Source organism: Orussus abietinus, unplaced genomic scaffold, assembly GCF_000612105.2.
Source record: "Orussus abietinus isolate OABI.00-Male unplaced genomic scaffold, Oabi_2.0 scaffold96, whole genome shotgun sequence".
Lineage (NCBI taxonomy): Eukaryota > Metazoa > Arthropoda > Insecta > Hymenoptera > Orussidae > Orussus > Orussus abietinus.
The window spans coordinates 323,812-346,936 of NW_019394284.1; the positions used below are offsets into that span (position 1 = coordinate 323,812).

At 39.6% G+C, this 23,125-nt stretch overlaps 1 protein-coding gene across 1 annotated transcript in view; it reads left to right on the forward strand.

The window, feature by feature from the left end:
* LOC105698991 (autophagy-related protein 16-1) overlaps window positions 1-23,125 on the forward strand; it is a 187,503-nt gene that overhangs the window by 111,025 nt on the left and 53,353 nt on the right. The window contains exons 3-5 of the mRNA XM_012423667.1: window positions 5,746-5,925; window positions 13,646-13,730; window positions 22,202-22,348. Of these exons, the coding sequence (XP_012279090.1) occupies window positions 5,746-5,925; window positions 13,646-13,730; window positions 22,202-22,348 (412 nt within the window). The remainder of the gene's footprint in view (window positions 1-5,745; window positions 5,926-13,645; window positions 13,731-22,201; window positions 22,349-23,125) is intronic.

Genomic DNA, 23,125 nt, shown 5'->3' on the forward strand with positions numbered 1-23,125 from the left:
GTTATGGTGCGTCGACTAGTCTCGGGAAATCGATCCTTGGTTTGGCCAACAGCCCCAACGAGAGGTGTCCGTATCGGCGACGGCGCCGGCCTGGAAGTCGCGCGGAAGGCGCTAGCTTCGATGCACCGATGCACCGATGCAGATCGCACGGTCCAGCGGGAGGCCGACACTGTCTCCGGCGATGCCGACGATGCCTGCGATGCCGCCGCCAGGCCGTGCGATTTCGCCTTAATTACGAGAGGACATTCCGCGGGCGTACCTCGGCTGCCTCGTGAGGAAACGGCGCGTTTCTCTCTCGACGCGAAACATCGCGCGTATAATTTCCGCGTGAGATACCGTGAGCGATAGCGTTTAGGTGGCCGCGCCGGTGCCGGGAACGGCTCGGGAAACGAGAAAAGGGGAAGGCGAAGGAAAAGGGCAAGAAGGAGGGAAAAGAATCCGATTCTCCGGGGGGTAATGACGGTTTTCACGGCGCCGTTCGGGACGACTCCCTCTTCGCAGTCGACTATAATTCGGCACGGACACTCGAATAATTCAAGAAGTCACGATGAATTAGATCCGCCGCGTAATTGGCATCGCGAATGCCGGTGCGCCGCCACGGAAAAGGGCCCGGCCACGGGGAACGCCACGAGATTATACCGCTCCTCCGAACGACGCGTTTCTTGCTACCCGGGCCCCGACTTCGGTGGAAGCATTACCGAGTATCGGAATTACCTTGGTACCATAATCTCGCCTTCCGTTCTCCCAGGGCAGTCGTTACTCGGTTGCTCCGATATTTGCCCTTCTTCCAGGGTAGCGCCCCGGACGGGAAGGTCGGCTCCACCGACTCGAATTCTCCGGGGGCGGATTCGGGGACCCGGAACTCGCAACTCGGACGATTGTCAGGCATCGCGCGTATTCTTGGCATCCTTTCCCCCCGAAACGAGAGTCCACCGAATGCGTCCAATTTCTTCCGCCCAGGTGTCCTCGGGTCCAGGAGGTTCAGAACTGATACTGACCGAAAATCACTTAAGGTGATATGAAAGGGTCATTCTATTGGGTTGGCAACTAAGTGATTGCGAATTTTTTAATTCCATCTATCGACAGAATCCGTAATTATTTAGTTGCCAACCCAGTATATATCAAAACGTCCAAATATTTATAAGACTTTTCTCCAAACTGGGCTCACCGAATTATTTGAAACGTTAACACGTGATTATGGAGACCCTAGGGAAGAACGCGATACCCGTGAAATTTCATTTTTCAACGACACATTTATTTTTTTATTTAGCCTAGACTAGAACTAAAGTCACATTTTATTGTGGAAAATTAAGTTTCATGAGTATCGCGTTCTTTCTTAGAGCCTCCATGATCATGTACTGAAGTTTCAAATAATTCGGTGCACCCAGTTTGGAGAAAAGTTTTATAAATATTTTGACGTTTTGATATATGGAATGATCTTTTCATGTCACCTTAAATCACTAACTAATTGTATGTTCTTCTTCTTCTTTCGTTTTTTGGTCTAGGGTTGGTTCCCTTTAAGCCACGGTTTTTCAGCGTGTTAGTATGTATTATATCCCGTTTATACTTTCGTTTCTTAATTTGTTGCTGTTTCGTTTTTCGTTGTTATGGTCTTCGGTCTATCCCCTTTCAATCCACAATTTTGCTATGTTAAATACATTGTTTAAACAAATCTTGGCTTATTTATCGCGGTTTATTCACGAGACTCACATTTCCCGACGCACACAATGGCGGCACCTCCACCATCCCCCTAATTGTATGTTAATGTAAACGCATAATCTCATTCTAATCAACTATTAACGCGTTAACCAAGGTTGGTGATAACGGGAATAAGACGGTCGATTTAGAGAATTTTTTTATAGTGCAACTTAGAATTTTATAAGAAGAGCTGATCCAACTTTCTGCAGGGGCGTCTTCGTTGCTGAATACGTCGATACTCCTCGTATTTTGTTTTTCGGTAAACTGTAAACTGCAATTTTAGTAAGTTGTAAAAAAACAGGCGTGGTATGTTGTCCCAGCACTAAATTGAAGAAACTCCTAACGGCTAATATGTCGTCGATTGTCGTGAAATTTCCGATGAAACGCCACCAGGGCGTTTTACCGTAGCTTATGTCGAAAACACGTTTACCGAAATTTAGATTCGCCAAACTGGTGAAGCAATTCGTGCAACCGACGTCTTTTTCTATCCGATGAAGGGCTTTGCTCCAAGCAGTCGCTCGAGCGCGTGCAATTTTTCCACATGACGGCTACGGAAAAGGAGTTTCTCCTCGGGTAATCATTTTTCGATCACGGTGAAAATATTCGGATACTTAAACAGATTTAACGTAAATACCCAAAGTGACGTTCCAAAAATGCGTTTACCATTTCTGACACTATATTACTTCCTCGTAGACATGTCGACGAATCCGTTCCAACAGATTCCAAGTATGTTACATAGAGTACGAGATAAGCCTCTTATCTTATACATGTTTCTGCAAAGCCATCATAATCGCAAACTGATTCCTCCTTGATTAATGTAATTCTACGTATCATCAAACCTAGATATAATTGCTTAAGGTGGTGTGAAAGGTACCGAGAAGTTTAACCGATGCCTGTAAAAATGAATTCTAATCGATATACTATCTTAAACATCTAGCATCGTTATCGACATTTATATTCACATCGACAGCTGCGCCGTTTACATTGAGTACCTACGGTATAGCGGTAATATAAATGGTATACTCCATGTGTCGTTTTAGTAGAATGATCATAAACAAATTGCAATCAAACTCCCGAAATCCACGGAATTCTGATTTTTTTATACTCCAATCGACTACGGCGCCATCTACTGCATTCAACGTCAAGTAAATGTTGACTTTAGAAGCACGCGGTATCTAGGGGACAAGTTAGCACTCCGTTGCAATCATTTATGAAACAATTCGCCATATTTTCCCATCTGGCTTTGCAACATTCGATTACTATACTATTCTAAATTGCTCGATTAAATTAAATAGGTCCAGAAAGTCTTCACTTTCCAATTTGAGCCATGAAAACACATAAAGCACCCGAAATATGCGTGGACGACCCCATCTTAGTTCTAATCTACGATAACTACAAAAAATGGATATAACTCTTAGAATTTCACGGACATCAGGGCATTCCTTAGGATCTTCTTGTTGACGGTATAAAATTACGAACGGTTTAATACACCCAGTTCGAAGAAATGTTTCATGAACGACTTGACCCCTCAGATGGCACTTTCACATCAACTTAATCCTTCCTGAAATGAAACCCTGTTAAGAAGCATGGTACGTAAAAATAAGCATAAAAGATGCTTAACATTTTTTAATTTAATACAATCCCCAAAGGCGCCCATCGTCCCGCCGTTCTTCGTCAGACAGGACCTTGGAAAATGTCTCGGGAGCACAAACGAGTTTACCCGATCGTCCGTCGGGGTCCTGGCAGAGGTGCTTAACCTCGGAGATCGCTGATGCCTAAATAATAGGCATAATCGCCTTTTCGTCCATGGGAACGGGCTTCCTCGGCCAGCTTAGAGCCCAATCGTTCCATCGTGGTAGCCGGGCTGGGATTTACGAAATGCCTAAACGATTCGCGTAAGCGCTCTTTCCGTCGAGGACCAGTTTCGATCGTGGACTGAATAAAATTTTCGGTTTCGCCCTCCTTACCCCGGCCGCTCTTAGCCCCTCTCGTTAGATAAGTATTGGTCTCGAACCGCTTGAAAATCCACTCTGAGTATCGGGGCATCCTTTCTCTTCCCCTCGATGCACCCAATGTGCTCCTTATGCTGCACAAGTTTCTCCCGAAAGAAGTCCTACGAAGAGTCCTAGACCGACCAGGTGAACCCTCGTTGCTCCAGGAACGTCTGCCTTCGCGTCCTTCGGGACACGTTCAGGAGAATTGGATCAAATTCCTTCTAAAAATCCCATTTGGCCTGGAGCTGATCAATCGTGGGAAAACCATGCTCTGCTGCACCAACGAAGCATTGTACACTAAACCGGGGACCCAGGATCGATCCCTATAGCCTCATCATTTTGTTTTGTTTTTTTTTATGAAATTCACAAGCCGGAGTTACATTCGATGGCCAAATTATTAGTTACCCGTGTAAAGTGAATCTCCCCTCACACCAATCGATTCGAGTAAGACACTTTTTTTAAGGGTATTGGACCTTTTTAACCCTTTCATTGCGGCAGTCCACTCCGCCAGACAACCGCCAATGAACGCGACACCGCGCCGAAAGGGTGCACATTGCGCTTCGGCAGTCTTCGGGGTTCGAACTTACGTCTTCCACCTAAACAATTCCTTCTTGACTGCCTTTTGTATGTATACTTTTCTAAGAGTTAAATAACAACTGTTTTGTCGTATTGCTCCATTATTAAATTTCCAAATAAAAATCTAATCTTAAATTTTTAAGAATTTAAAGTTATCCCAATAGCTGGTCCTCTCATCTCGTCTCGATGGCCAAACCCTGTTACGTGTGTTCAAAATGTACTTTTAGGATGATTAATCCAATACGGGTCAATACAATCAAAAGATACTTTGCAGATATGGCAGAATATGTTACGGACTAAAGTCGGCGTTCATACACAAAGGTTGTCGCGTGTGTGCCGATTATAGTTGGCGCTCGTACACCCAGGACGTCGCGCGGATGTTAACTATAGTCGACACTCGTAACGAAAGGGTTAAGGGTATTGGATCGAACTGTCTGAAACTTTGACACGTGACTCATGAGCACCTTGGAATTATCCTGTTATTTTCAAAATTTGGATGCTCGAAAAACAATTTCTGACATGACCTAAACCGAAACCGAAATGGCATCGGGTTTTTATATAGCGGTAGATATACAATTATTGAAGGCTCCGATATGAGAAGCAAAAGTGTCAGGACAATTGTACAACAATTTAGAACACTCTTGTAATAGAGAAACTTACATTTGAACGGGATAAAATAAAAAAAATGTTTTATATATGTATTAACTTTTATGCTAATGCGGTGTTAACGCGAAGTCTCGGAGAGGAAATTTAGTTGGCACTGAAATCACAGATGGCGCAGGGTGGCACTCTGTAGTCAATTAGGGCATCGAAAACGATTAATCCAGAGGATTTCTGGAGTTTTACGTAAAGAAAGAAGTTTCACTTAAAAAATAATTGGTAATAAATAAGGTTACTTTTAATGGGCTGGTTGATACATTCGTAAACAAATTTGTAAAAAAAAGTTAATGTTCTGCATCGAAATAAACTACGTATTAATCAATAATGGATTCTCCGGTACAGTTAGTCACTTTTTGCCATCTTCCCAGCAACTTTATTTAAGTATACAATTATCTCCAAAACAAATCTCTGTAAAAATAATTGTCCGCAAACTTATAGATCAACCTAATATGATTAATGGATATCCAAATTTGATGATCTTCCGTAAACTGGCAGTGGTACGAAAGTTCTCTAAGCAGAAAATTGGAAATTTGATAATATACATTGCATTGTAGTACATATATAAACGCAAATATATATAACATGTACTAAATACTATGTACACTGAGTGGGTATGTGATGTATATTTTAACGGTTACATTTTAGAGCCACTGGTATAATTGGGCGTCAATATTTTGGTTACTATTATACCACATTAACGTAATTAACATTGCTGCGAAGCTTTGTTGCAAGTATTTAAGTGAAAGTATCTTGCAAGAAGCGAGTTCAAGAGCAGCTTTTGGTAGCGTTAAATAAATGATAAATTCGATTGTTACAGGTATAGAAACGAAATTTGCAGGATCTAGCTGCAATGATCTGGTCACCTCTGATGGAGCTGGCTCCACGATAATCAGTGGTCACTTTGACAAGAGGATCAGATTTTGGGACACCAGGGCAGAATCGAGTTCAAACGATATCCTTCTGCAAGGAAAAGTCACATCTCTTGATCTTTCTCGTGGTGAGTTAAATTATGAAAAAACACCTTTGGTGAAGGAAAAAGAATTATGGTAGTAGGGGCCATTCGAAGAAAATTAAGGGACCTCCTTCGAGTTGACGGCCAAAAAATAAGATGATCTTTGGGATTTAACCAGTTAACACGTTGAGTGCGGCGTCGGTCCCTGGGGACCGACAGTGAACTTTCTGTCTGGGCGGCGTTGGTCCCTTGGGACTGACACGGCATCAAGAATCCTATATATAAAAAATTGTGCCGCCCAAACGGAAAGCTCAGCAAAATCGGTTCCGCGCTCAACGTGTTAATGGCTTTTGATAAGTATACTCATCATGAAGACACTTTTCAAAGAGCGTCGCAACAGCTAACTGGTTAAAGAAAAAGAAACTATACGTCCCGTTAACATGAAACTTTCTTGGTATATTTAACTATATTTTAAGACCGAACAGTTTCTTTTTTTTTTAAGTGAAAATATTGAATTGCTTTAGAATTAAAAATGCCAATGGATAAGTTTTAAACAAAGACACGTTTTCGTGCCGGTAGACATTTGACTTCACAAGCTATTTAGTTCAAGATAGATTTAACGCAATAATTATAGGCTCGCTTGATTCCTCGAGAAATTCTAATCGTTTCTGATGTATCACTCAAAAATGTCGTGTGGTAAAAATTATGTGAGGATGCCATTACTTTCCTTAAAATGTCCCTTTGACGTCAAGGCGCTATATTTAAATTTCCATGAAAATCGGCTGAAAAATGAAAAAAGGTCTCTTGAAAAGGACACTGTATTTATTGCGCTGGATAGGTATAATAACGATTCGCTCGGGAATACATTTTACAATTTTTACTGAATTAACATTAAAACCACCAAGCCTGTAAAATGACCGGTTTCAGAATTTTCGTTTCAACTTTTGTTTCTTCAGTTTCATTGCTTTTCGCCACATGATTTCGCTAGTTTTCCCATAATATAAATAGAAACAATATTTCATTATATGGTATACTTGTTTTCCCCCTAGCAGTTTGTTCTAAGATACATAAGTATGTACAGGACCATTTTCTACGAGCCGGCTAAATAATTATTCCGAAAGTCTTAATTTTAAAACCATGAGCATTCCCCAATATCATTTAATTCCAAATGTTCCGCCCCGGAATCCCCAATTACGGACTCTTCGCGTTCACAACATGACCTGTCAACCAAATTGGGATTTTCCCAGCTGTCACTTGACAGGTCATCGTCCTGCGTCTCTTCAACCGTCATACAAGCCAATGAACTTCAGGCCAATCCATCCCCACCAGGAATTCAGGATTAACAAACACCCCAGGAGGACTAAAATCAAATAATAAAGTCAGTTCTGATTTGGACCTTGACCCTGTCTTATCACTTATTCTTATCTCATTAGAATTACCCAAGTAAATAGCGTAGCGTGCGATATACGTAGTACGGCGCACCCCACATGAATGGCAACAAACAAAGGCAAGTTTGGGTGTTCCCATTTCATCAGTTTGTATTGATTGACTATCATCAGAAGACAAACGATATTCTATCGCGTGCTCATATGTGCCCATAAATATGAAAGTGGTCTAAGTCAAAATTAAAAAAAAATGAGTTTATCAGTTATTTCACGCCATATTATTTCAAACGAAATTAATTCAATGTAATTTCGAAACAAAAAATATATGACTTAGACCACTTTCATAATTATGGGCACATATATTTCATCTATTTACCGTGGAACCCCGCATTCATCGTTGCACAGAAAATTGCAGTAGAAATAACCAACGTTGAAATTGAAACAGAAAAATTAATTATTTTTACCCGTGACTTGAATATCATTTCGTTTAGTATTACCCTTATCAAAGAAATATAACATTTATTTTGGAATCTTTAGAATTTAGACAGGTTCTAAAATAAAAGTTATATATTGGGTTGTTCGGAAAGTAATTTCGTTTTTTTTTTTTATGAAAATGAGAGACAATTTTTTTTATAGCGAATAAATATTTTATTGAATTATATATTGTTCATTCTGATCCAATACCTTTTGCCATCTTTGTGGCAGTAGCATGATTCCACGCTCATAAAATGTTCGGTTTTTGCTGTCAAAAAATTGATCCAGGTGAATTTTGACCTCCTAATTTGAAGTAAAGGTTTTATCGTCTAAACAATTTTGTAGAGACCGGAACAAGTAATAATCAGAAGGTGCTAGATCTGGAGAATATGGTTGGTGTGGCAGTATATCCCATCCAAGCTGTAGAAGCTTTAGGCGAGTTAAGAAACTTGTATGAGGTCTCGCATTATCTTGGTGAAACACTACACTTTTCTATTGATCAATGCTGGTCTCTTCTGTTTAAGTGAATCATTCAATTTGTCCAGCTGGGGACAGTACACTTCAGAATTGATCGCTGTGTTGTTCGGTAGAATCTCAAAAAAAAACGATTTCTTTGAAATCCCACCAAACAGATACCATCACCTTTTTTTGATGAATTTCGGCTTTCGAAGTTCTTTGAGCCGGTTCATCTTTTTTACTCTATGATCTCTTGCGTGTAACATTGTCGTAGACAACCCATTTCTCGTCCCCAGGGATGATGCACTTCATAAATGGATCATTTTCTTGACGTTTGAGAAGCAAATTACAGACGTCAATGCGATGACCCAAATTTCTTTCCGCAAGAACACGAGGAATCCATATTTCGAGCTTTGAGATTAAACTTAGGCGTTTCAAATGATCATGAACGGTCGAATTCGATAAATTTAATCTCTCAGCGATTTCACCAGTTGTTATTCGCCGGTTTGCATCAATTAATGCCTTTATTGTGTTTTCATCGGCTTTAAGTGGCCTTCCAGAACGTGGTGCATCTTCGATATCAAAATTACCGGATCGAAATTTTGCAAACCAGTTTTGACCCTGGCGTTCTGTCAATACATCTTCTCCATACACGTCGGATAATTTTTTTCTTGCTTGAACAGCATTTTTACCTTTTGGATAGTAAATAAGTAAAATATGCCGAAAATGCCGCTTTTTACTTTCCATATTTGAAAGGGTACCAACCAAAAACTACTGCGTAGAATCAATCAAACTTTTTCACAAGAAAGCCTTGCTAGATCAGCTGTCCAAATATATAATGATTATGCGGCTAAAGTGTGAAGTTGGCCGTGAAAAAAAAAAATTAAGTGCTCTGTTGGGAAACAACGAAATTACTTTCCGAACAACCCAATATTTCTGTCCATGACATTTAAGTATTAATCAATTATATATAATTGCAAAAATGTTGTAACGAAAAATATATATATATAAATTGTCGGTGGTTTTAGCGTTAACCGTCCTTATCAGATATCTGAAAAGCTTTCCCAGGATAACCGAATTGCGGGCGAAGATCAATACGCGGTCGGAGCACAATCGGATCTTTAAAGGAAATCGCGGAAGATGAAAAGGGGCGCGCGCGAAAGAATCGCGGGGATTGAAAGGCCGACGATCGGAGAGAAAAAGTGAATTGGAAAGAAGCAAGCAGCGCCGCCGGAAGTAAGCCTTTTCGAAAAGGAAGGCTCCTCGAGCGGCGCCTCGACGCATCGCGCCGCGATTTTTGCCGGTCTGTTAGATTCGCTCGCGGAGAGATATCGCGCCGCGTTTCGACAATGTCCCAAAGCACCCATTTGCGGGCTCCGCCGCGTTGATTGAAGTGCTCGCTCGAAAAGAGAGGTATTGCACTCTCGCATTTCATTAATCTCGGTAATGCGCGCTTTAGGATATAGACCGAACGCTCGGCCGGAGGAAAAACCGCGCGTCGCGCCGCCCGCGGGAAGTGCTGATGATGCTGATAACGCTGATAACGCGGATCAGAGTCTTCCATGCTTGGCATAGCGTTAAGGGGATTCGGATCTATTGAGGGGGTTAAAATTGCACATTTCTCAAACAGGTACAGGTTAAAAATGAAACGCAACATTTGAATACAGTTTAAGGGGATATGAAAGTGGCATCCGAAAGCTCAATCGTTCATAAAACTTTTCTTCAAACTGGGTGTCTCATATCGTTTCATACTTTAAAACGTGAATATGGAGATCCTAAGGTAGGTCCTGAAACTAACAAAATTTCATTTTTTATAAGCTATTTTAAAAATACCTATAAACAAATTTGAAAAGAATTGAAATTTCATGAGTTTCAGGACCTTTCTTATAATCTCCCAATTCACGTTGTAAAGTTTCAAACTAATCGATAAATCGGGGTGGGAGAAAAGTTTTATAAACGGAACCTCTTCGACACCAGTTTCACATCACCTTAAGGGGATGTGAAAGTGACATCCAAAGGCCAGTCTTTCGTGAAACTTTTCTACGGACTGGGTGTACCGAATTGTTTCAAACTTCACTAAGTAAATATGGAGACTGTAAGAAAGGCACTCGTGAAATTTCAGTTTTTATAAAAGAAATTTCGAGATATCTATGGAGAAATTGTTAAAAGATTTAAATATTATGGGTGTAGGGACCTTCCTTACGGCCTCCGTATTCAGGTTCTAATGTTTGAAACGATTCGATACACCCAGTTCAGAGGAAAGCTTCATAGACGAGACCTCTTCGACGCCACTTTCACATCACCTTAAGCCTGTGTCTTGTCGCGATTCCGATGGAATCTCAAAGAATCTTTCCGCAAAACGAAATTTGGAACCGAGTTAGCGGCCGCCGCGCCGTGAGAATTGTTTAAGTTGCAATTTCTTTTCCCATCTTCTGAGTTTTTAAGAGCTCGAAAATAACCGCGACTAAAATTTTCGAGTTACGAGTACGGTTTGATTCTGCTTTGTAGTCATTCGGACAGCACCCTTTGCTAGGACGTGGTTTTCAATCCTTTGTCGACCTAAGAACTCTTAGAACGGGACTGTTGTAATTAACCATATTGATATCATTATTCATCAATTAATTCGAAAAAGTGTCGGTAGTACATAAGTAGTTATGATACATACATTGTAAAGAACCGTACCTTGGGGTACATCCTCGTTTGTCATAAGTTTTCAGGCAGATCGATCATTCTATATTATTCTGCCTTCAGAAGGAGGATCATGATTAATGCTTTCTCAGAAGTGGTCATGTTCTTTAATTTCCGATAGCATTAAATAATTTTAAAAAGTCATTTTATACAATTGTTGAAAAATTGGCCAAAGCTTATTTTAATAAATAACTAAAATTTTCCGTAATTTTGCTTCTACGTAATTCTCATTACTGTATCCACATATTCTGTCAACACGTGTGCAAAATATGAACTATGTGGAATCAAAACTTTTTCAGATATTTTATGACAAAACATGAAAAATGGCATTCTTTGGGAACTGGTTTCCAAGTTTCAAAAGAGTTATTTTTTTGTAAAATGATATGTACCTAAATGTGTGACTAGTAACATTATTAAACTGTATTTTGCGTTTCATTTTTTCCTGTAATTGTCAGAAAAATGGGTATTTTCATCCTGTTAATAAGTATTCCTTATACTTTAACTGTACTAATCAATATCCCTTATACTCTAACTATACTAATTAATATCCCTTATACTCTAACTATACAAATAAGTATCCCTTATACTATAATAAGCTCCCTTAACGGCGTTCACCACCAAAGTGGGGACGATGACTTCCACCGCTAGATGGTTTTGGTATCGAATTCGGTGGGAGGTAACCAAAACGTACTTTCTCGCTCGGATGAGGGAGACGCGACGCATAATGGGCAGTGTTTAGCAACGGGCGAAAAATGTGTGCGTATTTTGCACGTATACAACTCACACAACGGCTAGACGCCTCTGGACTAGGCGCCGAAACGTGTGTAACCTTCGGCCGCACGCACACGCCAGTTGGACGCTCCGCCTAGAGTCGGCAACGGTTGCTAAGGAATGCCCAAATTCCTCGCGAGAAACTTGAAAATTCTGAAAAAGGTGCTTCACGGGGACAACGATTCTGAGCGTATTTCTCAACCGATTAAGCTCAACGAGTGCTCGTTTTAAAGATAAAATGTTGACGTGTGTTTACATGGGAGCGATTTTCGATCGAGCACCTCCTTCCTAGGTAAAAGGGCATTGAAATTATGTCGTTGCACTTTTCTATATGAAAATGACCACTTATCGAAAATCGCTCCCATATAAACACAGGTCGACATTTCATCTTCGATATGAGCACTCGTTAAGCTCGATCGGTTTAGAAATACGTTCGGAATCGTTGTCCCCGTGAGGCCCTGCAAAATCGCTCGAGTGGTGAGCGCCCTTAACGCTAGAACTACCGGCGGATTTTTTTTGGCTGTAATGGGCCATCTAAAAGCAGTCATTTTGACTGAGCTTGGTAGTTCTAGTGGGAAGGCGATGTGAAAAATGGTCTTTAGAACCATCTCACATACTGCGCATAGTAGTAACCATAAGCATAGTATCAAGGACTCGCCGATGAAATTGTCGAACACTGACGCATATTAATTTTTCTGCAAATATGAAGTGTATGTGAGGGGCCTTACTAATCGGTGAGAACCAATTCCGCGGATACATTACTTTTATGGCGGTATAAAAGGTGCCGAGAAACGTAATTAATATCGATAATGAAGATTCTGCTAACTGATATACCATTTACCGACATTTACATTTATATTGACAGCTATGTCGTATTACCCTCAATATTGTACAGATTGCCATACTACTTTTGTCGTTTCGGTAGAATGATTATGAAGGAACTAGCACCCCCGTCGCGGCTTCGCTCGCGATACGTGATGATAAAACATTCATCATAACAATATAATAATATAATTACAGTAATGTATATTTAACAGTGGGACCAAAACATCCTGCTATTGACACAACTATCGATATGGATATTAGTATTAGTAACGTATCGCGCTGATCCATATGGCATATCGGTTACAGGAATTCTGTTTTCCTGACATCGATTATGTTTCTTGGTGCCTTTTACGTTGCCTTATCGTACTCTGAAAGGTGGCTTTGAACGGTCAATTGCGCGAATGCACCTTCTTTAACGATGAACAAACCGATTCGTCTGAAATTGTAAAACACGATTTTTGAGATGCCGAGGCCATTTCTGTCACTCAATATAATGCGTATTTCGAAAAACAAATTTTTACTTAGCGTGGACCAGAAACACAATGACAAATTTCTGCCTTTAACACTAACCGTACCGACAATTTGTAACTCCATTACCGATACATTAAAAAACGGTAATTTCACCGGCCAGTGGTATGGTTAGTGTTAATCACTTTTAGAAGGGTATAAACTAACAACTGACCGTGTCAGAAATGATGTTCAATCACTTGAAAAACGGTAAACAAAGTGTATCTGCGAATTTGGGCTGTATAACTTAAGTACCCCATACACTATAACTGCTCTTGGAACAAAAAAATAGTTGCCGCTAACTAAATCAGATGGCGATATTGTGGATTAAATGATAAAAAATCAGGAATCCAGGGGATTTCTTGAGTTTTACTTCGATTAATAATCAATCTTTTGAAATAACGTGTGGAGTATAACATTTCATACAGATCGCTGGGTACAATTCAGTGGACAACATAAATGTGGATATCGGTAACGTGGCACGCGGTTTCAGGGAGTATATCGGCATTCTTTTTCACTGACGACGATTCAATTTCTCAGCGTCTTTCACATTACCTTAATTCGATGCTAATCCTTGAATACGATTGGACAAAAGGCGCCCGAGACAAAGACCTAAGGAGAGCGGTAATTGAACGTAACTACTCGCGTTTTGCTTTCAGATGCGAATTACCTTCTGAGCTGCGTCCGGGATGACACCGTCAAGCTCCTCGACCTGAGGATGAAGCAGATCGTTGGCTCGTTCAGGTGAGTTGCATCCGACGACTTCTGCCACGCTTGGGCACTATCCTACGAGATAAATGCCTAGCTCATGTATCATGTAAGACATGTCTATCTCCATGGCATAGAACGGGTTTGTCAGCGTGATGGATTTGGTGGACCCGCTTTATTGAGATAATGCGAAGTGTCATTAATTGATGTATTTCTGAATTTCTACAGGCTTGTTTAATGTATGTTAAATTGATTTTTTATTCATTTCCTCCTTGGCTGGTGTCATATATCATGATTTTTAACTACTAGGTAAATTATGATGCATTACCAGGTACCATATGAAGTATAATATACGTATAGTGGATGTACAAATTAAGACGCAAGTACAGAAAACTTACATCATCTATGGTATGTGTAATAAAAATATAGCCCGTAAATATAGAAGTAAATCTTTTTCACGCCTATATTTTCAGTACATATATCATAGAAGTCTAAATAACCTATATAGAAGTCTAAACTATTGGAAAATGTTAAATTGATAGTATATATTAAAATTAATAGTTTATACTCAGCTTCCACAGACTTATAAAAATGTAGTTACACTATAAAAAATTACGCATATTTAAATGAAATATTGTTAAAAAATATCCATAAAATTCATACATTTTTAGTATATAAGGTTGTGGTAAAATTATAAGTTTCGTATCTTAATTGTGAATCAGCATACACTTCTAATTAAAATGATGTTCAATTCCCGACAATTGCTAAACAATTTATGTATCAAAAACATTAGGGCCTATCTTCGTAACCGTACCGAACAATTTCTCAAATAGACTCGGTTCACAGAGAGTTATGAATTTAATATTTGTTACCTGTATATATAGTTTTTTTTTACAATGCATATGCACACTGAATGAATATCTATGAAGCATGTACATATTATGTTTAATACCCAGTCATTTAGCCTTTGAGTATATCTAAAATAGCTTTGGTAGATATCTGCATATATCTTATAGATATTCGATAGAAATTAATATGCGTATATATTACGTATACTATACATTCAGCGATGCCTGTATGAGAGTTAATGATTGAGCCAAAAAAAGAAAAGTCGATTTGTTCAAAACTCAGTGGTGACCTAACGCTTTAATCGAGGGTACTGCTGGAAGAATAAGGTCCTTCGTTCCATTTGAAACACAATGAATGTGTTTCCTTCTTACAGCAATGCCATCAGCCGAGATGGAAGACCTCGTAAATAACCCTTTCTCCCTGGTGTATCGTATATGATGTATTTGCTTTCTGTTTACCGTCGTTTAACTTACAAGGAAACATTCACAAGTGTTCGCCGTTAATCTTATTGATTTTCATATATGTTAAAGAACATAAAAATCTAAAAGACACGTGTTTTTTTTTATCTACAATGGTCCACATTTAAGGGGTGAAACAACCCCCTCAAAGTGCGGTGAAAATTCGATTTTTATATTAACTTTCGTAGAAGGAGGGGAGGGATTTCGACGAAACTTGACAAAAACGTATTCTGTATAAGGCTGGTGAAAACACAATATTGTCCAGAAATGGTACATCACCTCAAGGAGGTGAACTACCCTTTAGGCGAAATTTTGTTGTAACATCTATTAAACAAGCACTGCTGCTTAAGTTCCACTTACGCCATGTAATTGCTCACAAAAAATTAGGAAATACGTGTTTTTTGCATTTTGCTAATAAACATTTATACATCGATTGAAAAGAATGGATGTAGGTGGTATATGGGTATATTCTGACTATCTTTATTGGGTTATATCGTCATCGAGTCTGTTGCGAAACAATTTCAGTCTCTTAAAGTGTTTCTTTAATTTATTTATAAATAATTGCATGTTATAAAAACCAACGACATTTTGAGGAATTAGCACGTTTACACGATTTATGTTCAATGAATTGGTCACGATATGACCCAATAAAGATAGTCAGGATATACCCATATACCATCTACATCCATTCTTTTCAATCGATGTATAAATGTTTATTGACAAACAGCAAAAAACACGTATTTCCTCATTTTTTGTGAACAATAACATGGCGTAAGTAGAATTTAAGTAGGAGTGCTTGTTTGATAGATATGACAAAAAAATGTCGCCTGAAGGGTAGTTCACCCCATGAGGTGGCGTAGCATTATTGGACAATATGGTGTTTTCACCGTCCTTATACAGAATACGTTTATACTAAGTTTCGTCGAAATCCCTCCACTGCTTCTACGAAAATTAATATAAAAATCGAATTTTCACCACACTTTGGGTGGTTGTTTCACCCCTTAAATGTGGATCATTGCAGATAACAAAAGCACGTATCTCTTAAATGTTTATATTCTTCAACATATATGAAAATCTTGGGAATGTTTCCTTGTTAGTATAATGTCCGGGACTAAATACGTTTTCACGTTTCTAGAAATATAGGAATTTGATCTTTCAGTCTGGTGGAAAACGTTAACGTAAACAAAATATAAGGAATTTCGCCAATAAATCTTTTAAATCGTGTTTGCCGGAAAATAACTAACAAGGGTACACTTGATTTTATTTATTATTGAGATTTGTAAAATAAAGTAGAGGAGGGAGAAAGGAAGTATGTTCAATTTTAAGTAAAATTGAGGAGATGATACCAGCCTATTTAGGAGAGTCTATAAACGATCTTTTTATTCCAAAGTAATTAGACAATCAGTAAAACAGAGTAATACGTAAAAAACCAACTTAATCTCCTTAAAAAGTTACATGATCAGTGTTTTAATAATACGAATAATATTTTTTGGCCGTTTTTTTAATTTCCGCATGTTATTCGCCACATAAAGTATAGCTTGTTATCAATCTGCTTTTTGAAAATTATTGTTTTGCCTTATTTCTGAGTTTATGCGTACCAGCTTCTTGGTAAACTGTTTTTATTCTTCTGTGATATACTAGAAATTGTAAATATAACATTTATAACAGTGTCACTGTGGTAAAATGAACGTTTCATTCAACATCTGTTTTGACATGGATATTTGCCCACGATTTGATGGACGAAGGTAAAAAAAAACTCGATGCAATTTTCCAAACTTCAGTCACCCCGTAATTAAGCGCTTTCAAATTATGGTTGATGATTACGAACCACTCCATATGCTCATCCGAAGATTAATTAACAACCACAGGCATTACTCAATACATTCCGAAATTGAATGATAGTGGAATATTACTATCATCGCCAAACTCTCGTAATTAATTATTCATATCTACACTCTAATTCGTCCTTTGCCATATCCTTGCCACAAATAAATACGTATGTACGTTATTGAAAGGAGCAAGCCTGCAATAGCGATAGTATAATGAGTTTGAAATCGCAGCAGTTATGGTTATCACTGAATTCCTGGGCTTTCTCACAATTATCAGTTTGTCAGTATTACGAAGTTCGTTGACATTTACGTAATTGTTTGAGGTAAAAAAGGTACTTAAAGCTACTTAATGCATTCCTCGAGTGAGCTTAACCCTTTCGTTACCTTGGACGAGATATCTCGCTACCCAATACTGGCCGATTAACGCTTTTGACGAGATATCTCGCGATCCGGTAGTAGCGGATTAAGCTAGATTATCTCTCGAAGACTGCCCCGGCTTCCTCTGATAGCGACATAATGAAATTTGAGAAAAAGTAACATTTTATCCGCAACTTTTACATTAACGGCACCGTTCAGCTCCGTGTCAAGAGTGCGCCACGCTTTCCGCCGAAGACATTCGATCCGATTTGTTTGGTCGGTCCTCGTTTATGCAATCGACTCGGGCCGATCGTCAAACAACCCATTAAGTTATCCAGAAATCAGAGTGGCGGCGTCGCGAGTTAACGCGAAGAGGGGCACATCTTCGTACCGAAGGTGCGGCCCCGCCAGGGAGCGGCCCGGCAAATATTTGCAATCAGAATGGAAACGACTGATGGAAGAAGGAATCGAAGTTGACATTGGGTCGCGGCTGTTTTTCGAGCAACCGGCGCTTGATCGACGAGCGTCCGGCGGCTTGAAAAACGCTCCGAGCGAAAAAGCTCTCCCTCTGGCAGCCGAATCGATTCTCGCCGAAAGCTCGCCTCCCGATTATCTTATCTCCGTTTTTAAGTAGAACCTTGTAGTGGTAATATTTAATGTATCTATATAATAAGTAATATATGTAAAGGGAGAGATGAAGAGAGACGGAACCAGGAGACTCAAAGGTGTTTCGTGCAGAAGAAGCAAGTGGGCTTGCATGATAATAGGCCCGTGATCAAGTTCTGAAGAAGATCGTGGACGCACGATCTGGCCAGTAGTTGCCTTATTTCTCTCAGAAGGCCTGGCCCAGTATTGGCCATTGGATTTTAATCGGCGGACGAATAAAAGGCCGATTTATTTTATTGCTGACAGACATGGCTCCATAACGCACACCAAAAAGGAAAAGTTAAGCACCTCTCTCTCTCTCTCTCTCTCTCATTGTTACTATTTGTCATTTGCGTTTTGTTCATTTACTATTTAATTTTGTTTAATTCATCTTTCGGTTTATGTATCGTTTTATTCCAACGTAGCGTTTTATTCTTATATTTATTTATTTTCGTATTGTTATATTTTCCGTTAGAGCGATTATTTTATTATTTTAAGTTCGTTTCTGTATTGGTCTCGGTCTCTTTTTATTCCATTAATAATTTGCGCATCTTTTTATTTATTTATTTATTCTGATTTGTTTAATATAAAGACCTTTTAGAATTCTTCGTTTCTCTTCATTGATATATGTCCTCTTTCTAAAGTTCGTTTCTGTATTGGTCTCGGTCTCTTTTTATTCCATTAATAATTTGCGCATCTTTTTATTTATTTATTTATTCTGATTTGTTTAATATAAAGACCTTTTAGAATTCTTCGTTTCTCTTCATTGATATATGTCCTCTTTCTAAAATCCATCTCTCTGGAGAATATCGAACTGTTACAACCTCTTACGGTGCAGCAGTACGTTGTAAGTTCGCATGTTACATACTTGAATCCGTTTTAAAAAGGGAACCGCCATATTTTTTACATTTAATTTCTATATACATTGGCCTTTATGTTAGAATCGTGACAATTTGCATAAAGGTTTCCGTTAGCGTTAATGACTATTCTCGGGGTTTATTATTGGCATTCAGAATGAATTAAGTAAAATCAAGAATGAAATTAAAATAACGAAATCAAAGCAAGGAGTGCCGAACGCGTATGGGCACTTTATCAAAGAATAATTTGGAATAATTAATCCTTTGACGTATAACCCCTCTCATGAGTCCTCTCATGAGCGCGGGCAGACAATAGTGGGTCAAATTTTGGACGTATATATATGCCTTTCGCAGCCAAAGGGCGAATAATATCTCATAATTCTCTTTGACACGTAAAAAAAGCAATATAGATGCTCCTCACCCATTTTATGAATCTTGCCATCGGTTATAGTAAATACATTGAAGAATAAAAAAGAGACGCGTCTTTTTCGAACGTGCTAATTCGCCAGTTTAAGCAATGAAAATCGCTCCCACGGTTGATCCCCACAAACGGTTTTGTTATGCTTTCTCGAAATCGGAATTAAACGTGATACATTGCTGCAATCGGTGATTAAAACTGAACAAACCATGGACGGTCCGGTCGAGTTGTTGGGATCAACCTTGGGGGTGGTTTCCGCCCCCTTAAACTCGCGAATTAGCCCCTATAAAAAAATACGTGTCTTATATTTTTCGATGTACTGCCCCGAACCAAAGAAATCGGTGGAGCACACTTGAAATACTTTCCTTGTCGGTAGGGTTACATGCAACGCAACCACGCACTAATTTTGTTAGGTCTAACATATTCATAGTTTATAGTTAAGAGCAAAGGCGTTTAGAAATAAATTTTTGAAAATGTCGAACAATAACATCCATGAGGTTTTGTAACACGGGCTCCATATCTGGAAGTCTTCACGGGAAAGATGCTAAAGGATATCTGGACGGGGTCCTAAAATAAGGTTTCGGAGAGAGGCCGGAACTCTTCATTTTCTCCCAATCTCTCAGTTCTAGGGAGGTCCAACCGATCCTCGTCCACTTAAGGACTTAAATTATTCCATCCCGAAGGACTTAAATTATTACAAGTGTTAGGACTAATCCATAATTTAATAATTATAACGCTAAATTCTAATTTGGAATCCTCTCTGCAGCGATCAGGGTGTTCTATTCTTCCTTATTTCAAGTTCCGTTTATTTGTCCTCGTGTCTCTCTATGTCATATAGCACCATTGATTCAGTCACGTATTATGCTCATAACTTAAATTGATTTCTAAACAGTAACTCTAACGCTTCGCTCTCTTATCTACCACCGTGGTCCTTTAGTCCATGATTCGTTTACTTTCTAAGAACTCCTGGTCCTTTAGCCCATTTTTATATTCCCCACCTAAGCCTCCTTAAACAACACTAACTTTTCCCTTTCTCAATACTCATTAACCAATCGCCTTCGATTATCGATCCCTCTTTAATTTCTCTACGCCTATCAGTAAACGCTTTGCAAAAAACTCCGCCCTAGAGGACAGCATCCGAAAGCGCTCTGGACCTAGAGTTCGAAAATTCTCGGTAACATTAAATTGGAGAAGGTAACTGTGAAACATACCGTAAGTTACCGGGAACATTGAGAATTGGAAGAGAACGTTAATTTTGTTATTTATATTTTAAGTTTCTTCGTTTAAATAACTTTTTTTTTTCAATGAACTTCAAAGTTCAAGCAAAGAGTAATAATTACTATTAGAAATTATTGATTAGAGGGTCGTATTTACTTCCAGCTAAAAATATTCACGTATGTACAACTTCACGGAAAATTCCATGCGATTTGTTTCTAACGAACTGATATTTCATTCTGCGACGAAGCGAATGGGAGGTTTTGATTGGCTACGAAGAACGTACAACGGAAATTCCCCTCTACGATGTTTGTCTATAGCTAATCGAAACCTCTCGTTCGCTTTGTTGAAAAATTCAAAGTCTCATAATTTCTCGATAAAAAAGGCTTTGGAGAAATTACCGATAAATTACCGGGAATTTCTCTTCGTTTCTGACGTAACTTACTGGATTTAGAACTCTATCTGGACCAAAGTTCCTCTGGGCATGAGGAGAATCAAATCTTCCACCGCGAGAGACGGACATCTCCTGCTCTTAAAGACAATCAAGTCTCACCGCGACTCCAAATAGTCGCCCGCTAATTTGTACCGTGCGACTGCCGCCGTTCATAGTGTCATATTCTAAAATTGTTATCGGATTTACTCGTTATTTTTAATAAACTATTTGTGTTACGAATTCAAGTCATGTGCCCGAACTCATAAAACCGACCTGACTCGAGATTTCGTCGAGAATTAACCAGTCTTCAAATTTGGCTCTCACATCCAGTGCAACCCGCGTTCATACTTTCCTTCGAACATCCGCAACAACAACAAGCTAGTTGAGCCTCATACCATTTCTCCGAATTGCAGGGTTCCACGGCAACCAACAGAATTCCAGAAAAGAATAATTTGACTCCACGTACTTAACCAATAGAGCTAAGACAAAACTGTTTTACTTCGTCTAGCAAACTTAAGATCTTAGGACATCTGAGCTACATGTTTACATTCCAACAGTATAACTCGAACCGATCAGGCGAGCCACATAGCGCTCTAGCATTAGGGTTATATCGGTATAGCAATTGTCATAACCGCACATACATGTTATATTGTTGACTAGCGATAACAAAATCATTTATTATCGTGTTACATAAAAATTAGTCATAGAAAATTAGTTTGGCGGGCGACCGCGAAGAAGGAGACGATTCGATAACGCCGAATCCTAATTTGGTTTAGTAGGCGTATTGTCGTTGTGTTTCATCCCGGGTCTGCCTGGGTGGACTCGTCAGTAAGGCTATCAGGCAGACCCTACCTTAGACACCAAAAAATCTCTCCTGAGCGGGATTCGAACCCGAGAGACTACGCGGTACGAGCGGTGAGCGTAACTGCTGGCCTATCGAAGGCCCGTGTAGAAGGGTTGGGTGAACCTGGAATCCAGTTTGAGGGACAAGAAAAATGAACAGGCTTATTGGAATGTTTCTGCGATGTAGACGATTGTGCCATTTTTTTTTTACATAATTCAGAGCTTCTAAAAAAAATAAACAAATGCCAAAAATGACCATTTTAACGTTTTCGAGTTCTTGGGACGCTCTGAATTTTCCTAACATCTGAGAACCCATTAGAGTCGAAAAATCCAAATTTCCACGATTTCGGAATTTGTTTATCTTTTTGATCAGCTTTGGTTTTTGTAAAAAAAGAAAAATGCCGCAGACAAAACTCAACGTGACACGAACGTCTACATCACAGAAACATTCGTCTAAGCGTGTTCATTTTGTTTGTGCCTCAAACTGGGTTCCAGGTTCACACAGCCGCGTAGAAGGAAGAACTTCTGATATATACATACGCTATGACCGCCACACTAAGAAACTGAATCTCGCGACTCAAGAAATTTTTCCTTTGTTTCCAGTGCCGATGGCTTTAAGGTGGGCTGCGACTGGGCGCGTGCCACGTTTAGTCCCGATGGGCAGTACATCGCGGTCGGCTCCTCGGATGGCTGCGTTTTCATCTGGTCGATCGCGACCAACAAGGTGGAATCGGTCCTGAAAGACCACTCGTAAGTACCGACTTTGTCGCGGCGCTCGACTAACGAGGTTAAGCTACGAGTTAAGGCCGAACAAGCGAATTACATTAGCGCTTTATCGCGTCGTTACGCGGCCTCCGGAGCCGGACCGAATTCCCGGGAATTTCCGGGGAATCTCGGTATTTCGATGTCACCACGACCGGGTCCTCCAGGACGAGCCGAGTCGCCGCTTCCAGCCGCGGAAGATCGAGGAGAATCGAATATCCCTCGGGACTGAGCCCAGGCTCCTGGAGATACTGGGTGTTGAGCCGGTAACTCCAACCTGGAAATTATTGCTCCCCTGATTTATTTTCGACTCCCACCTAAGATGGATCATGGCAGAGCCAAGGGAGATCCGAGACTCCTTTTTACGGTAACATCCTAATTACGGAAGGACACCTTAGATAACACCCTGTTTGCCACTAAGACCCGGCCACTACATATGTGCTTCGCAAAACTGTTTGATACTGAAACGAAAATTGCAACAAAAACCAAAGAAAAATTTACGCCCAACAATTCCGCAGGGTCGAGCAATGGTCAAAAAGATATACGGTAGTTTCCAATTTGCACAACTTTTATTTTGACTCTCCTGATTTATTTTTGAGTTCCATTCAAGATGGACCATGGCACGGCCAAAGGAGTACAGATCCTTTCTGCAATAACATTATGGTTAATGAGAGATATTTTAATGGTACACAGCTCAGAGAAAATACTTCTCCATCTAAACGTCAAAGTCGTGAATATCTGATAAAGACATGTATTGTTTTCCTT